General features: G+C 41.1%; 1 protein-coding gene across 1 annotated transcript in view; it reads right to left on the bottom strand.

Annotated features, from left to right (window-relative positions):
• LOC109931378 (cytoplasmic dynein 1 intermediate chain 1) overlaps nt 1-15,384 on the bottom strand; it is a 236,843-nt gene that overhangs the window by 18,440 nt on the left and 203,019 nt on the right. The window contains exons 14-15 of the mRNA XM_048611130.1: nt 14,208-14,352; nt 6,607-6,747 (exon numbers count right to left, since the gene is read on the bottom strand). Of these exons, the coding sequence (XP_048467087.1) occupies nt 6,607-6,747; nt 14,208-14,352 (286 nt within the window). The remainder of the gene's footprint in view (nt 1-6,606; nt 6,748-14,207; nt 14,353-15,384) is intronic.

Raw genomic sequence — 15,384 nt, forward strand, 5'->3', positions numbered from 1 at the left:
CTGCTTTCACAGACTATCACTGTGGAACATCTGTCAGCTCACAGTTCAATTGACAACTTCAATGACTTAAGATCTTTAAAGTCATTGTTTTCAGAAGACATTAAGCACTTTATGGAACAGAAATGTAGGCAATGGATCTTTATGCATGAGCTTTTATTCTCCAAAGCAAAGACTATAATAGGTGTTTAGAACTTTATTTTATTTCATCTCAGCATAGGTCCTGAGACCTGCCCGTGGTGGATACTAGATGACTTGGCATGAAGGTTGTAACAGCAAAGGCTTATCAGATATGGGTCAACATGAGTTGGTATACAAGCTATAAAGAACCATGTAGGTATCTGTACTCTACACAAGTTAGCATTAAGGGTCTAAGTAGCCATGGGGAAGGTAAATGGGCAAAGGTGGCATGGATGGAGCAGAAGGGGATATGGCTGTTTCTTATTGTTTTATTGGGTTGAACTTTTACAGAATCGGGCTAAATGCCAATTTTGGGGAGTTTCATGCAGGATTTATTTCCATGAGCTCCACAGAGTTTAGCTACAGTGCTCACCTCATTTAGTATGGTCCACAGCGCCACACTGCCTTGCATTCACCAGTGGCAGAAATGCTCGTTGCTGCTTGGAATTTCCAGGCTTCCTGCTCCTGGGACTGTGCTTAAAGCTTAGCTGTGTACCAGTTTAAATGCTGCAAGGCAAGAATAGCCCTTCACAGTTATAGTGTGCGAAGAAATGCCCCAGGAATGGCTGACAGAGGCAAGTTAGCATCCCACTTTGTTGACTAGAATCTGGAGATTCTCGTAGATGAGACGGTGGACATGAGGCCCATCCTCTTTCCTCAGGACTGCCAGAGGAGACCACAGCACCAGTCAGTGCTAGCCTGGTCTGAAGTTGCCACCTGGGGTCAATGTGGTATCCATGGTTTGGATGAATTCCCAATGATGTAGGAAGACAGTTAATGATCATTTGTGTTCCATACCATGAGTGGCACCATCTTCGCTCTGCTACCTCAGAGTAAGTCTAACTCTGCTACTGCACATATATCCCACCAAGGCTCATGGTTTACAATGCTCACTACTGCAATCAGCTTCTTCCCTCCTTCCCTCAAGACTACTAACCCTGTACACCTTCTATGCTTCTACTCACTCAGGACATCCCACCACCTGCTCCCCTACCTGCACCAAGACTATCCAACTGTACAAGCCAGTTTCATCTCACTCAATCCCTGCCTTTGTCTCATTCCAGAAGGAAACATTAGGCAAAGGGGGCCGAGATGTGGAGTGCCAATATTCATTAGTACACCACCTATGAGGAGATAATGCTGGGTGGGAGAAGAAGGTGACCACTCCCGTGATGATGCTGAGACCTCCATGCCTCAGCAATCAATCAAAATTTATCATCAAGTTGTGTGCTGCTGTCCCATTACCACCATTGTAAATATATTCTTTACATGCCCAAGTTCATATCCCTATTTCACAACTCATTCTTTCATCTTCTACAAGCAAAAACGACATCCACACAGCCTCCACCATGAAATGTCCAGGCCCTCTAGACATTATATCCTCCTCCACTTGAGGAAGAGGCCATATGGCTAACTCCATGAGCAAGTTAGCAGTTGTCATGGAGAGTCAGGTCCACAAGAAAGCTAATTGGCTGCAGATCTGTAATCCATATCTATAACTACTGGTGCTCACCACCAACAGCCAAGCACCAGGATGGTGACTGCAGACACCCAGACAAAGGAGGAACCACATTCAGGTCCCACAGAACTCTCCTCACAGGGCACTGAAGTAGTCTTCAATCCCAGCCCTATGAATGTTCGAGCTGAGGAGGGTATGCCTGCATCTAGCCAAGGCACTGCCAGCAAGTCTGGGCCCTTTAGCCTGAAACACACTCAGGGTCATCCATCCAAACATTCAAGGCTCGCAGGCTCTGCTATAAGGCAGTCTCCATCAACCCAGTTGCATGCCTTGGAACTGCATCTAGATGTAATGAAAAAGCAAACCAAAAGAAAAGCTTGTGAGGGCACATAAGTGGCACAGATGATACTACTTTGTATGTAGAATAATAGAATGTAAATACATTGGCTCTTTTAAATCATTACATGTTTGACTGATTGTTATTTTAGTTGCAGATACAAGAATAAGCTACAGAGGCTAACCTTCCTTACCACCATACACTGTTAGAGATCTTCTGAAGAAGCACTATCTCTCTTTAATGCCAAGTGTAGCATAACATCTTGTGCTTGTTTAATAGGGGATCATCAAATGTTGTGAAGCTTTCAAAACAACTGTTCACATTAACTTTTACTAAGCAACAAGAGAAGCACGCCTCATGAAACTCTGAAAGCTTTGGGCAGATAGGTGGCAGATGAAATTTGATGCAGGAAAGGGATATACTTTCATAGGAGGAATGAGGATAAGCAATATAAAATAAGGGCTATAATTCTAAGAGGAGCAAAGGGACAAAGACATGTACAAGCACAAGTTGTGAGAGGTTAAAAATGATTAATAAAGGATCCAGGATCCTAGGCTATATAAATAGAAGCAAAGGGCAGGATTTGTCTGATCCTGGCAGGCTCCAGACATCAGGAGCAAACGCACATCAGAAACACATGTAGAAATTGGGGCTTCCCACTGTATTTTCAGAAGTGCAGCAAGTTGATGGCCTACAATAATGAATGAATGATAGTGGGTGGGTCCCACTGCTGACAGCCCACACACAATAAGAATTTTATGAGGCTCTTGTGCAGTATTCAGACAGCCACAAACCAGAAGACAAGATCATGGTGGACAACTGTGCTGAGATAGCAGCAAGGGATGTCTCATACTTCAGTGACCATCCCTTGATGCACTTCTGCAAGCAATCCATGAAAGGAGGCAGGTACTTCTCTCACCTGACAGAAAGTGGAAGCTACTGACAGAACAAAGAAGGCATGGATAGAGGTGGCCGAAATGGTGAACAGGTGAGGAGTTGTACCCAGAACACAAAACGTATTGGTACATTAATGATCTGAAATGCTGAGTGGCATTAACAGTGGCAACTGGGAGCTCAGTATGAAGTAACAGGTCTCATGAAAACAAAGGCCACGTGGCTGACCCAGACATGGAGCTATATCAAGCACCAAGTTGATATTGAGGCATCCTATCAGCATGCAAAGACCCACACTCAAATATGGTCAAAAGTTGCAATGACATGGTTAAATGGGTGCCTCAGCATTCCATAGGAATGGTAACATGTACACTGGCTCATAGTGAACAGCAGAAAATCGTCACAAGACAGAACTGAGACAGTGTCCATATTCATGCTCATCTCATCAGAGTAGCATGTTCAGAATGCCAGGGAACACCAATGGACTAGCAATGAATGGCCATTTATCCAATTTGAGACTGATGGAGAATGCAACTTCCTAAATTTGGGCGGATCACTGCTGGACAAACTCAGAGGACAAGTATGAAATATAAATTGGTGGCATGATCTGGTGAGCACTTCACAGACACGCAAACTAGTGGTAATAGAGGCAGTGGCAGAACAGATGTTCAGCAATGTTTAGCTCCAAGAGGATTTTGAATCTCATGTGTCATCATTCAAGTGGCAAAGGCTCCAGCACCAAAATCAAATGAGAGATAAAATGGTGGAGTTTCTGGAGTCAGTGAAATCCATGCTGAAGCAATGAAGGAATCTATGAGTGGATTCATATCTCTTGAATGCAGACACATGCTGTTCTCCATTAAGGAAGTGACAACCTTTGTGGAGTACACTACTGAATGTGTGAACAAGTTGTGAGGGGTCAGAGAATGGCCTTTCCAGAAGATCAATGGAGCAATGGGTGTGCATGATGGGCCAGCCATGTATCCCACTAACACCAGGGAAAACAGCCAATCCAGGTGACTACACGCATACTCTCAGGGTGCATCCACCACTGAAGGCCTCGGCCCATTTCACCATCGCAGAAATGCTGGTCACTGCTCTGAATGCTAGCACCATATTTGCAATTAAATGGCCTCTATCGCTAGTGTAGCATGACTGCAGTGTGTACCATCTAAAAAGGATTCACTGCAGTGACAGCACCACCAAAATCTGTGATATCATATGCTGTTGAAGGATGATGACAGCATGTGCTTTGGACAAGTGTGATCTGCAAGGTCTCCTCAGCCTTGCATCATCCTGACTTGGAACAATATGCTATTCCTTCTTCCTGAAAGGAAAGATCATCACTACTCTGTCACAATGACGGAACAGTACTGTCATGGTTCAGAAAGTGGACTCACCAACATCTATTAAAAGGCATTTAGGAATGGGCAATAAAATGTTGAACACAGTATGACGGTCACAACGCAGGAGTAGTCAAATTAAACTTGCTGGAGCAGGGAATTTCACACCATAGGCTGTTAGTTAACCTTTCTCCTGTGGTCACTTTAACGTATATTGGCATTTTGAAATGCTGGAGCTGTGAGTGGATACAGCCATTGTGATGGTAGCATGGCAACGTTGGATCCGCTTAATCAATTAAACTTAAGATCTGAGAAATAAAGAAGCAGGACTGAAAAAGAGGATCAATCGTAGACAAATCAGAAACAGGAATGGAAATAGAGAAGCAGTGAAGGATTGGATTAAGAGGAAGCAAAAAAAATGCAAGATTTGAAAACTTGACATTTCAAAACTACCTAAAGGAATTAAATTTCAAAAATTAGAAAAACTCATTCTTTGTGCTAGGGAATTTGATTTACAGTCATTAATTATACATTACATTAATTAATACTTAGGTTTAGTAATTAATAACCTAACTCACAAGAAATTAATGTCCAAATCCAGCAGGGTCTTATAAAAGGAACAAGTGTGCTTAGATGAGCTGCGATGAAACAAATGGCAGAGTGGCACAAGTCAACCAGAAAATTCTGGAGACTTGCAACTCATGGCATCTCTCAATTTCCTGAACTTGCTGGCCAGTTTGTACTTTATCAATAAAGTGTAGCTTCCACGTGCTCTTATTTTTTTCAACAAATTCAGGCCCATTGAATGACCTTCAAGCAGCCATGAAGGTCAATAGCTGCAACAGAAATTATTCAACTTTATTGCAAATGGAAAACGAAGCAGTTTTAAACCGGATTCTCACAATTTAGGTGCTTATTATGAATTAACAACTAACCTACTCCTGGTGTAAATTTACACAGTAAACAAAAACTTATCCAACAAGGCAATCCTTAGGTATTAAATTAATCGCCAAAGGTTTGGTTGTTTTAAAACACCACTTAGTAAAAATTATTTAACTACAAACAGCAGTAATTGCTAATCCAAAGAGTAAAACATTGCTAAGGGTTAAAAACGACATTTGTTATGGGTTCATTATCAATTTTCAGGCAGCTCTATAATAGAGCTAGGACTGTCACCCCTAGAACATCAGAAAATCACTTCAAGGTCCTTCTGCAAACACTCCGTTCAAAGACAGCATCATGTAACAGCAATCACGTATGATACTGTTAACATATAATCAACCATGTTGTTTCACAAAGCACCTCTATCCCAAAGTCCGACATAATGGCTGGAATGGAAAGCCGTGATTTAATTTGTATAAACAGTAGTGTAACCTTTCGCATGCACAGTTATTTCAAAGATTTTTTGTTTTGTAGTAGATTAAGGCATAGGGAGTGCCAGGATTTTAAAAATTATTGTCTTTAGAATATTCAATATCTTATTTTTTGTGTAAATTTGATTAAAATTTTCACTCTGTCTGATTGAGATGACTTGTGTCAACCAGTGTAATTTTCAGCCGTTTGTATTTCAAATATACAGACTGGTGGATGTAAAAAAAATGTGTATTTTTTAGTACTACTTTAGAACTGAAATGGTTAAATATTTAATCAGCCAAGTATCACTGTGGGAGATTTTACCAGAACAAGAGATGACCACACTAAACTTTTGGCATTTGGTAGATTGGCACATTTCACAAAACATACCTGACAGTACTCCAACCTCCTCCTAAAACATAGCTGATGTAGAAAAAGCCTTTCCCACTCATATCCTGCAGCTGTGTGGTTCGTAATTAAAAAGGCTGCACCACTTCCTGCTGTGGACACTTCAAAAGACTTTTTTTTGTCTCCAGCCAGTTGACATTCAGCTTGAAATGACTTGCCCACATTTTTATTTATAGTTAACGTTGTATTAAAAAGAGTAAAAATGTGTACATTATACGGAGAAGAAAAATGAACATTCAATTGTGTTTAATAATAAACTACTTTCTTTCTTGTGGCCCAAAAAACAGCATCATGTGAAGAATTGATTCAGGCACAGTTGTGTAAATATACATTTTAAAAGTTAACGCATCTAATTTTAAAATTTCAAAGTGCTCAGAGACTACAATGCAATGTATATATTTAAACCTGTGATAGGAATTCAATTTCCAAACCTAAAAACATTTTTTGTAAAAATAGGATTTAAGATTAAATAATCATGTATTTGGATTTTCCATAATTCAGTGAGGTTGTGTGCTAAAAATCAACTGGCAAAGAATGTTGTAGAAGGAATACCCTAACCACTATTCTCTAACTTAATATTTTCGAATATATGTAGAAAAAGTGATTAAATCACAAAATATTATCTTCTTTCTCACCTCAGTGTCATTATTGAGGTTCCAGAGGTCTAATCGTCCCATTCCATCCACACAAGCAAATAGTGCAGGATGCACTGGTGACCACATGACGTCGTAGACATAGTCTGCATTGTCTTCAAAGGAGTAGAGAGGCTTGTTGTGCTGTAAGGCGGAGAGAGAAAGAAGACTTTGTGGCGCTAGTGCTGCCTGAGGCTGTCTGGCAAGTCTAATTAAAAACTTTGCACATATCCAAAGTGTCATAAACCAATGAGATGAAAGTCCACAAAGGTGTGCTGTAACTTCAATACAACAGCTGTCCAGAAAGATAAATAAAAAACAATGAATACCATAAGGAATGTGTGAGCATTCCTCAGACAGGTAGATGTATAGGCCTTTAACTCTCAATTCATTCATGACAAGTAGGAGGTTACGTGTCCAAATGAATCAAACTGTGGTAAACCTGCCAAGAATTATGGGATGCTCTGGATAAAGCAGGCTGTAGAATTTAACTGCAGGCTTTCAGACAATAAACTATCATCACAGATACAGAGTGCCATCTAGTGAAAAATGCAATGCAGCAATAACTGTTGTAATTGATAAGAACGGTTTCCCTGGGAATAACATGTCCTCTCTTCTGCTGATCTCCACATTTCATCTATAATGTGGGTAAGCAGCAAGGGCAAACTGGGCAACAAAGATAAAACACACAGAAGAAAATTACAGCCACATTGATCTAAGGAATTTGAATGAAAAGTGCTTCTCCTCTTGTTCCCCTTTCTCCCCCCACCACTTTTCTAATTCTGCTCCCCAGTCATGAATGTCTTTTTTGGGGGTTAGACGTGCTCTTCCTCTTACAGTAGTCATTTATATAAATGGCACTTTTTCTCTTTCCAATATGTACATAAATTGATCTGGTCTCCATAAGTGCCTCAGATTATGTTTCTAGCTTCACAGCAGTCTCTGTCACTTCATTCTTATAGATAAAAGATCACAAAACAACACTTGTCACTTTACGTTTTTAGTACAAATTGCTTTTGCACCAGAAATAATGTTATATTTTTTTTTTGAATAATGAACAGTAACATACTCAAATTCCATATATCCTGAGCTCTTATCCCAATCACACAAAAATACCCAAATGATCATAGCGAGTCAGGGTGGTATTTCTTGTATCAGATGCATTATGCTATGCTGCAAAGGAATACACGAGAAAAATTAAATTTAATGTGATTTACACATTGGTTTCTGCTGCCTTAATTGCAGATTGAAAGATCAGAAACTCATTAATTAGTGTTGTTCAGTATTAATTTCATCTTGATTTGGATCAAGAGATCACAATATTCTAAAACTGAGCAATGTTACATTTAGAGATAGCAAGAACTGCAGATGCTGGAGTCAGAAACAACACAGTATAGAGCTGGAGGAACACAGCAGGCCAGGTAGCATCGGAGGAGCAGGAAAGTTGACATTTCAGGTCGGGACCCTGCTTCACAAATGGGGAGGGAGAAGGGAGCTCAGAAATAAATAGAGAAGGGGTGGGGCTGGGGAAGGTAGGTGGGATGGTGACAGGTGAGTGCAGGTAGGGAGTGGTCAGTAGGATGCACCAGTTTTAAAATCTCCCCACATACGGCCTTATCCCATGTCCAAGCCTCCCTCTCATCCCCGCCTCCTTGACCTGACACAACCTGTCCATCTTCTCTCCCACCTATCTACCTCTCCCATCCCACTGACCAATCCCCACTACTCCCTACCTGCACTCACCTATCACCATCCTACTACATTCCCCAGCCCCACCCCTTCTCTCTCTATTCATTTCCCAGCTCCCTTGCCCCTCTCCATTTCTGAAGAAGGGTCCTGACCCAAAATGTCAACTTTCCTGCTCCTCTGATACTACCTGGCCTGCTGTGTTCCTCCAGCTCCAATACAATGTTACATTTAGAACTGTTTATGAAGGCAGTCAGAGGCCAAAATATAAAATTAATTCTTGAAAGTCCTACAGTTGCCTTAACAAAAGTAATTAATGAAAATCAACCTTTATAAATGTCATCCTTGTTAAATGTAGCTGTTGAGGATCTGACAAGGCCTTAAAGACTTGAGACACAAGTCAACTACTAATGTATCACAATGTATCATTGGTAGGTAAAAATATTTTAAACACAGTCTCATTTATTAGCTGCAACTACAACTTAACAATCAAGTTAGCTTTGAACGGAAGAGCAAAATATTGAGGATTGTGAAAATGTGAAATCAAAATGAAGAAACTTAGCAAGGCTGGCAGCATCTGTGGAGAGAGAAATAGAGTTAACGTTTTGAATCCAGAATGACTTTTTTTGGAACAGAAGAGACGGATAAAAAAGTGATGCATTTGGCAGTGTATAAAATGGTGGGGAGGACCAACTGGGGAGACTGGTGAAGATTAGAGGATGAGGGAGTGTGGAAATCACAGGAGTCACAAAAGACAAAGGACTATAATGGCTGTGGAGGAGGAGGTTAGGTCCAGATTAGACAGTAAAAGCAGACTATGAATCAGCTGAAAGCAAAGCCAAGAAAACCAGACACTAGGATAGATGGGTGGGGGTGGGGGTGGGGGGGGGGGGGGGGAAGGGGGGGTGGGGGAGGGGGGGGGGGGGCGAGAAGGTTGCTGAGTGAATGGGGGTGGGGAGAATGTTGGTGAAAAGACAGGGTGGAGAAATATTCATAACAGTTCATGTTGAACCCAATGTTGAATCCAGAACGCTGCAAAGTTCCTACATGACAAATGAGCCTGTGTTGAGTTTCATTGGAACACTGCAGCAGATGGAAGACAGAAACGTGAGGTGTGTGTGTTATCAAAAATGATGTTACTGAAATAGTCAATTTCCTTGTTGCAGATATATATTCAGACAGATTATTAACATTTATCCTAGCTGCTTCTGAAATTACCTGTTACTTTCAGATTTTGTATATATCCAACTGCTAAGAAGCAAACATGGTTCCTTTATCATCAATGTCAACAGAACAAGAGAAATACATTATAATTTGACATAAACAATGTGCTCAGATTTAAAAAACCTAGAGGTTCAAAAGCACGTTAGTAATAAATTCAACTTGAAGATAAGACAACTGATTATATGCTTGTGTTTTTATAAGACAAAGCATTCTTCACAATGGAGTTTGATAAACAATTCGAACAACAAAAGGACGATGATCAGTCTGGGGTTCTGTTGCTAGAAATTCAAAAAAAATCAAAGCATCTGGCAAAGGAAAGGAATGTGTTGTGACAGATACTTGAACAATTACAGAGTGTCAGTTAGTCAACCAGTGAAGGAAGGGGTGGGTAAGGAATTCCCATATAAGTTAGGTATTTACCAAGGATTCAATCAGTCATTTTTATCATAAGATCTAACAACTCGATGTCAGAAAGCAAAAGAGTCAAAGTGAAAATTTACGACTTCTGAGTTTTTCATAAAACACAAAAGTCACCTCATCCAAATATTAATGCCAGTATTCTGCTTGTTTAAACATTTAGCTTTCTCCAGGCCCTTAATGTTTTTTTTTAAAAAATCATTCTCTTGCTAACATTCTGCTCCACAAACCAGTTCTGCATCCACAGAATTCTCTTCCAACTATGATTCTCCATGTATCAGACACAGTATGTCACAAATAACTCCCTTTAATGGACATTACAAAACACTCAACACAGCAGGTCACATTCTCCTAATGCCTTTTCATTCTTAAAGTGGCAAACTCTGATACTTAAGGCAGTCTACTTGGTATGCCTTAGGTCTGTCACAACATTCCCACAAAAACCTGAACCTGAATGTTAATTAGTGGTGGAACTTAACAGCTATAAATTTGGTATGGGAATCAAGCAACTATCATCATTGTGCCAGTATAATGCTTAACCTGTTTATTCAGGATTCAGGATCAGCAGCGTTTCTTTTTATTTATTCATGGGAAGTCAACATTGCTGGCTAGAGAAAGTATTGGTAAGCTACCTTCTTGAATCTCTACAATCTTTGGAGTATTAGGTTACACACCATACTTTTTGAAAGGAAACTCCAGGATTTTGATTCAGTGACAGTGAAAGAACATAGTTCTGAGTTTCAAGGGTGCTAGCTTGGACAGGAACATACAGGTAGTGGTGTTATGTGCATCTGTTACCTTTGCCTTCTAGGTGACAAGAGATCATGGGTTTGGAAGGTGCTGGTGAAACAGCCTTGATGAGTTGCTGCAGTGCATCTTGGAAATGGTACACACTACCACCAGTGGTGAAGGGAGCAATTAAATATTTACAGTGGTAGACAGGGTGCCAAACAAGTGGGTTGATTTGTCCTGGATGATGTTGAGCTTCAAGTGATCTTTGTGATTCCATCACATGCCTAAGTTGCACCTTCTGGATGGTCGGTAGACATTAGATAGACGGGAGGCAAGTTAATCACCATAGAATTCCTAGTCTCTGACTTCTTCTTGTAGGCACAGTATTTACATGGCTAGACCATTTCAGCTTCTGGTCTATGTTAACCACCACAACGTTGTTAGTTGGAGGTACAACAGTAATACCATTAAACATCAAGCAACAATGGTTAGGGTCTGTTTTGTTGGAGATGTTCATCGTCAGGCACTTGTGGTCACACCACACATCAGCCCAAGCCTGAATGTTGTCCAGCTCTTGCAGCATTTCGACGCGGACCTTTTATTTTAAGAAAAGTCACTTGTAAGACATGAGCATTGCTGGATGAGCCAGTATTTATTGCCTGTCCCTGGATGCCCTTCAGGAGGAGGGGAAAGAGTTGCCTTCTTGAACTGCTGCAGTCCATGTGCTGTACGTAGACCCACAATGCAATTAAGGGAGGGAATTGAAGGATTTTCTCCCAGTGATAATGAAAGAACAGTAATGTATTTCCAAGTACAGGGTGATTAGTTGGATTGAAATGCTGTGCAGGGATATGGGGAAAAGGTAGGAGGTTGGCACTAGGGAATAGAACCAGTGCTGCCCTTCTTCTGCTGTAACAAGTCTGTGATTCTATAGAGTCAGGATGATGAACGGATTGGAGGGGAACTTGCAAGTGGTGGTGTTCCCATGTATTTGCTGCCCTTATCTTTATAGATGGCAGTGGTAATGGGTTTGGAAGGTACTTTCTAACCAGCTGATTGTAAATTTCTGCATTGCATCTTGTAGATGGTGCACACTGCTGGGTAACCATCTGTAGTGGAAGGACAGAATGTTTGTGGATGTGATGCCAATCGAGCGGGCTGTTTTGTCCTGGATGATGTCAAGTTTCTTAAGTGTGGCTCAAGCTGCACCCATCCAGACAAGTAGGGAGTGTTTCATCACATTCCTGATCTGTGCCTTGTAGATGGTGGACAAGCTTTGGGGAGTCAGGAGTGCTTCTGTATCTCAGGGGTCACAAATTGTGCTGAACATCGTGCAATCATCAGCGACCATCCTCACTTTAGACCTTGTGATGGCCGAAAGGTCATTGATGAAGCAGATGAAAATGGATGGGCCTAGGAAACAGCCATGAAAACACCTGCGATGTCCTGGGCTGAGATGACTGACCTTCAACAATCACACTATCTTCCTTTGTACTAGGTATAATTCTCACCTGTGGAGAGTTTGCTTCTCAATTCCCACTAACTAATTTTTTCCTGGATTCCTTAAATGCCATACTCAATCAAAAGTTGCTTTGATGTCAAGGACGGTGACACTCACCTCAACTCTGGAATTCAGCTCTTTAGGAGCTGGGTGGCCTGGCAAAACCCAAACTGAGAATTAGTGAGCAAGTTATTCCTTTATAAGTGCCAACTGCAAGTATTGTCAACAGCCTCTTTCATTATTTCATTGATGATCAAGAATAGACTAATAGGGCAATATTTAGTTGGGTTAGATTTGTCCTTTTTGAGCACAGGACACAAATCGGAGCAGGGGCTAGCATTTCAAGATGGTATTCAGAAGTTTCTGACAGCAGTATGTGTCCAGTCCAAGAGAGGTTGGATTGTTGGACTTGATCCTTGGAAATGAGGTGGCCAAATTGGATCAAGTGTTAGTGAGAAACATTCAGAAGACAGTAATTACTGTGTCATAAGGGTCAATCCAGAGTAAGAAAAATCAGTTGGAGAGTTGACTGACTTCAATGGAGCAAGAACAGAACTGAGCAAGATTGACTGGAACAAGAGCTGATGGGAAAATGAAAGTAATGGGCCACCTTCAAAGAACAGATGGTTCAGGTACAGTCAATGTATATTGCCTCAAAATGGGAAAAAAAAAGGACAAATAAATCCAGAGTTCCCTGGAATAACAGAGGATGTAGAAATTTACATCAGAATGAAAAAGCATGCTTATGACAGATGTAATGCCAAAAATACAATTGTGAACCAAAAGGAATATCAAAAGGTTTAGAAGGTAGGTGAAAAAGCAAATAAGAAAAGTAAAGAGGAATTAGGACAAAAAACTAGCAGTCAAAATAAAAGGGAATCCCAAAGACTTCACAGGGATATAAAAAGTAAAAGAAAGTGGTTAAAGGGGGGAGTAGGGCCAATTAAGAGATCAAAGTGGGGATTTACACATTGAAGCAGGGGCCATGTTAGAGATATCAATACTTTGCATCTGCCCTTACAAAAGAGAAGGATGCTGCATAGGTTCTGGTGATGGAGGAGGAAACGCTGTAACTAAAAGGGTTTAAAATTAGTTTGGAACTAGTCTTGGATGGACTGTTGATATGTAAAGTTGGCAAGGCACTGGGACTAGATAAAATGCATCCAAGGATTTGGAGGAAGTGAAAACAGAAATTGTTGGGGCACTTGCCACAATCTTTCAGTCTTCCCTGAATTCGGGAAGTTTAACAATTTCAAGCTACTGTAGCAGCTCTCAAAACTATTTGTCGTGGAAACTTCTGCTCTGGGGATTTTCTGCTATCAACCTTCTGGGCATACTCGTCACCAACATTCATCTTTTCTCCACTCAAACCATTAAGATTTCTTCGTCTCTCTCTCACTCAACCAACTTTCTTCAAACTTAGCAGGATGACAAAGGTTACTCACTTGATGCAACCATGCTTCCACTACAGGAAGTAAGATCAAGATGAGTTAAATCCAAGCTAGACAAATTACAATATCTACACTGCACCAAGACTAGTGTCACATTAACAAAATTCTGAAGAGTTTTGTACCATTATGACTGAGGTACAAAGAGGTTCATATCTCAAACTTGAAAACAAAGAAGATCACACCAATACCAAACTTGTCATTTAAAAAGTTGGAAGTAGGGGAAGGAGGAAGAAACACAGATATAATATTATTAATGTTAAAGTTTTGCACTGCATACTGGTCAAAAACATCTCAAGAAAAAGAAATAACTTTTAAATGCATATGCATATATTTCACACAATAACATAGCTGAGAATAGTAGCATTGTGTAAATAGGACAAACCAAGTATCCTGGATCATATGAATGTCTAATGATGTAAAAGTGTGAATGGATCACTGGTTTTTCCAAGTTAATTGCAAAACTGAACAAGTAAACATCTCTAGGTATGATAGGCAATATGCTAGGAAATAAAATTTAAGGCTTAGAATGGAATCATGTAATAATATCATCCATCTGAGTCTGAAAGCATTGGGTACATGCAAGTATTTCTTACCTTTGTTGTCCACAATTTGACAGTCCAATCAAATGAAGAGGTGACAAACAGATGTGAGAAGTCAATCTGTCCCACGGCCATGTGGCAGTTGATACCAGTCACGGGACCCTGATGACCCTCGAACATTTCACCAATACCAGCCTTACTGGAAAACAGGTTTTAGGTTCAATAGCTCGTTACTGGCCAAACTAATACAAACTTTTTAAGATACATCCTTGTAATTATTATATAGATATGACATCTATTAGTTATTTCTTTATTGCCTCTACTTTTCCCTTTGTTTCAGCACTTGAGAGATCATAAACAATGGTTCAGTTGTTTCAGATCATCACATGCATTATCCAAAGGTATAATTATAGCACAGCAACTTTGGTTATAGCGGCAAGGACTCGCTCACAGGTTAGTTTACGATACAGCTAAGCAACTGTTCCGTTAGAAATAAAAAAGGAACACAAATCAATTACAGATAACAAGGTGTAGAGCTGGATGAACACAGCAGGCCAAGCAGCATCAGAGGAGTAGGAAAGCTGACGTTTCAGGCCTTGACCCTTCTTCAGAAATGGGGGAGGGGAAGGGGATTCTGAAATAAATAGGGCGAGAGGGGGAGGCGGATAGAAGATGGATAGAGGAGAGGATAGGCGGAGAGGAGACAGACAGGTCAAAGAGGCAGTAAAGGTGAGTGCAGGTGGGGAGTTAGGGAGGAGATAGATCAGTCCAGGGAGGACGGACAGGTCAAGGGGGCGGGATGAGGTTAGTAGGTAGGAGATGGGAGTGGGGCTTGAGGTGGGAGGAGGGGATAGGTGGGAGGAAGGACAGGTTAGGGCGGCGGGGACGAGCTGGGCTGGTTTTGGGATGCAGTAGGGGGAGGGAAGATTTTGAAGCTAGTGAAGTCCACATTAATACCATTGGGCTGCAGAGTTCCCAAGCGGAATATGAGTTGCTGTTCCTCCAACCTTCGGGTGGCATCATTGTGGCACTGCAGGAGGCCCAGGATGGACATGTCGTCTGAGGAATGGGAGGGGGAGTTGAAATGGTTCGCGACTGGGAGGTGCAGTTGTTTAGTGCGAACCGAGCGTAGGTTTTCTGCAAAGCGGTCCCCAAGCCTTCGCTTGGTTTCCCCGATGTAGAGGAGACCACAACGGGAACAGCGGATGCAGTATACCACATTAGCAGATGT

This window comes from Rhincodon typus, chromosome 2 (genome assembly GCF_021869965.1).
Source record: "Rhincodon typus isolate 14 chromosome 2, sRhiTyp1.1, whole genome shotgun sequence".
Classification (NCBI taxonomy): Eukaryota; Metazoa; Chordata; class Chondrichthyes; order Orectolobiformes; family Rhincodontidae; genus Rhincodon; species Rhincodon typus.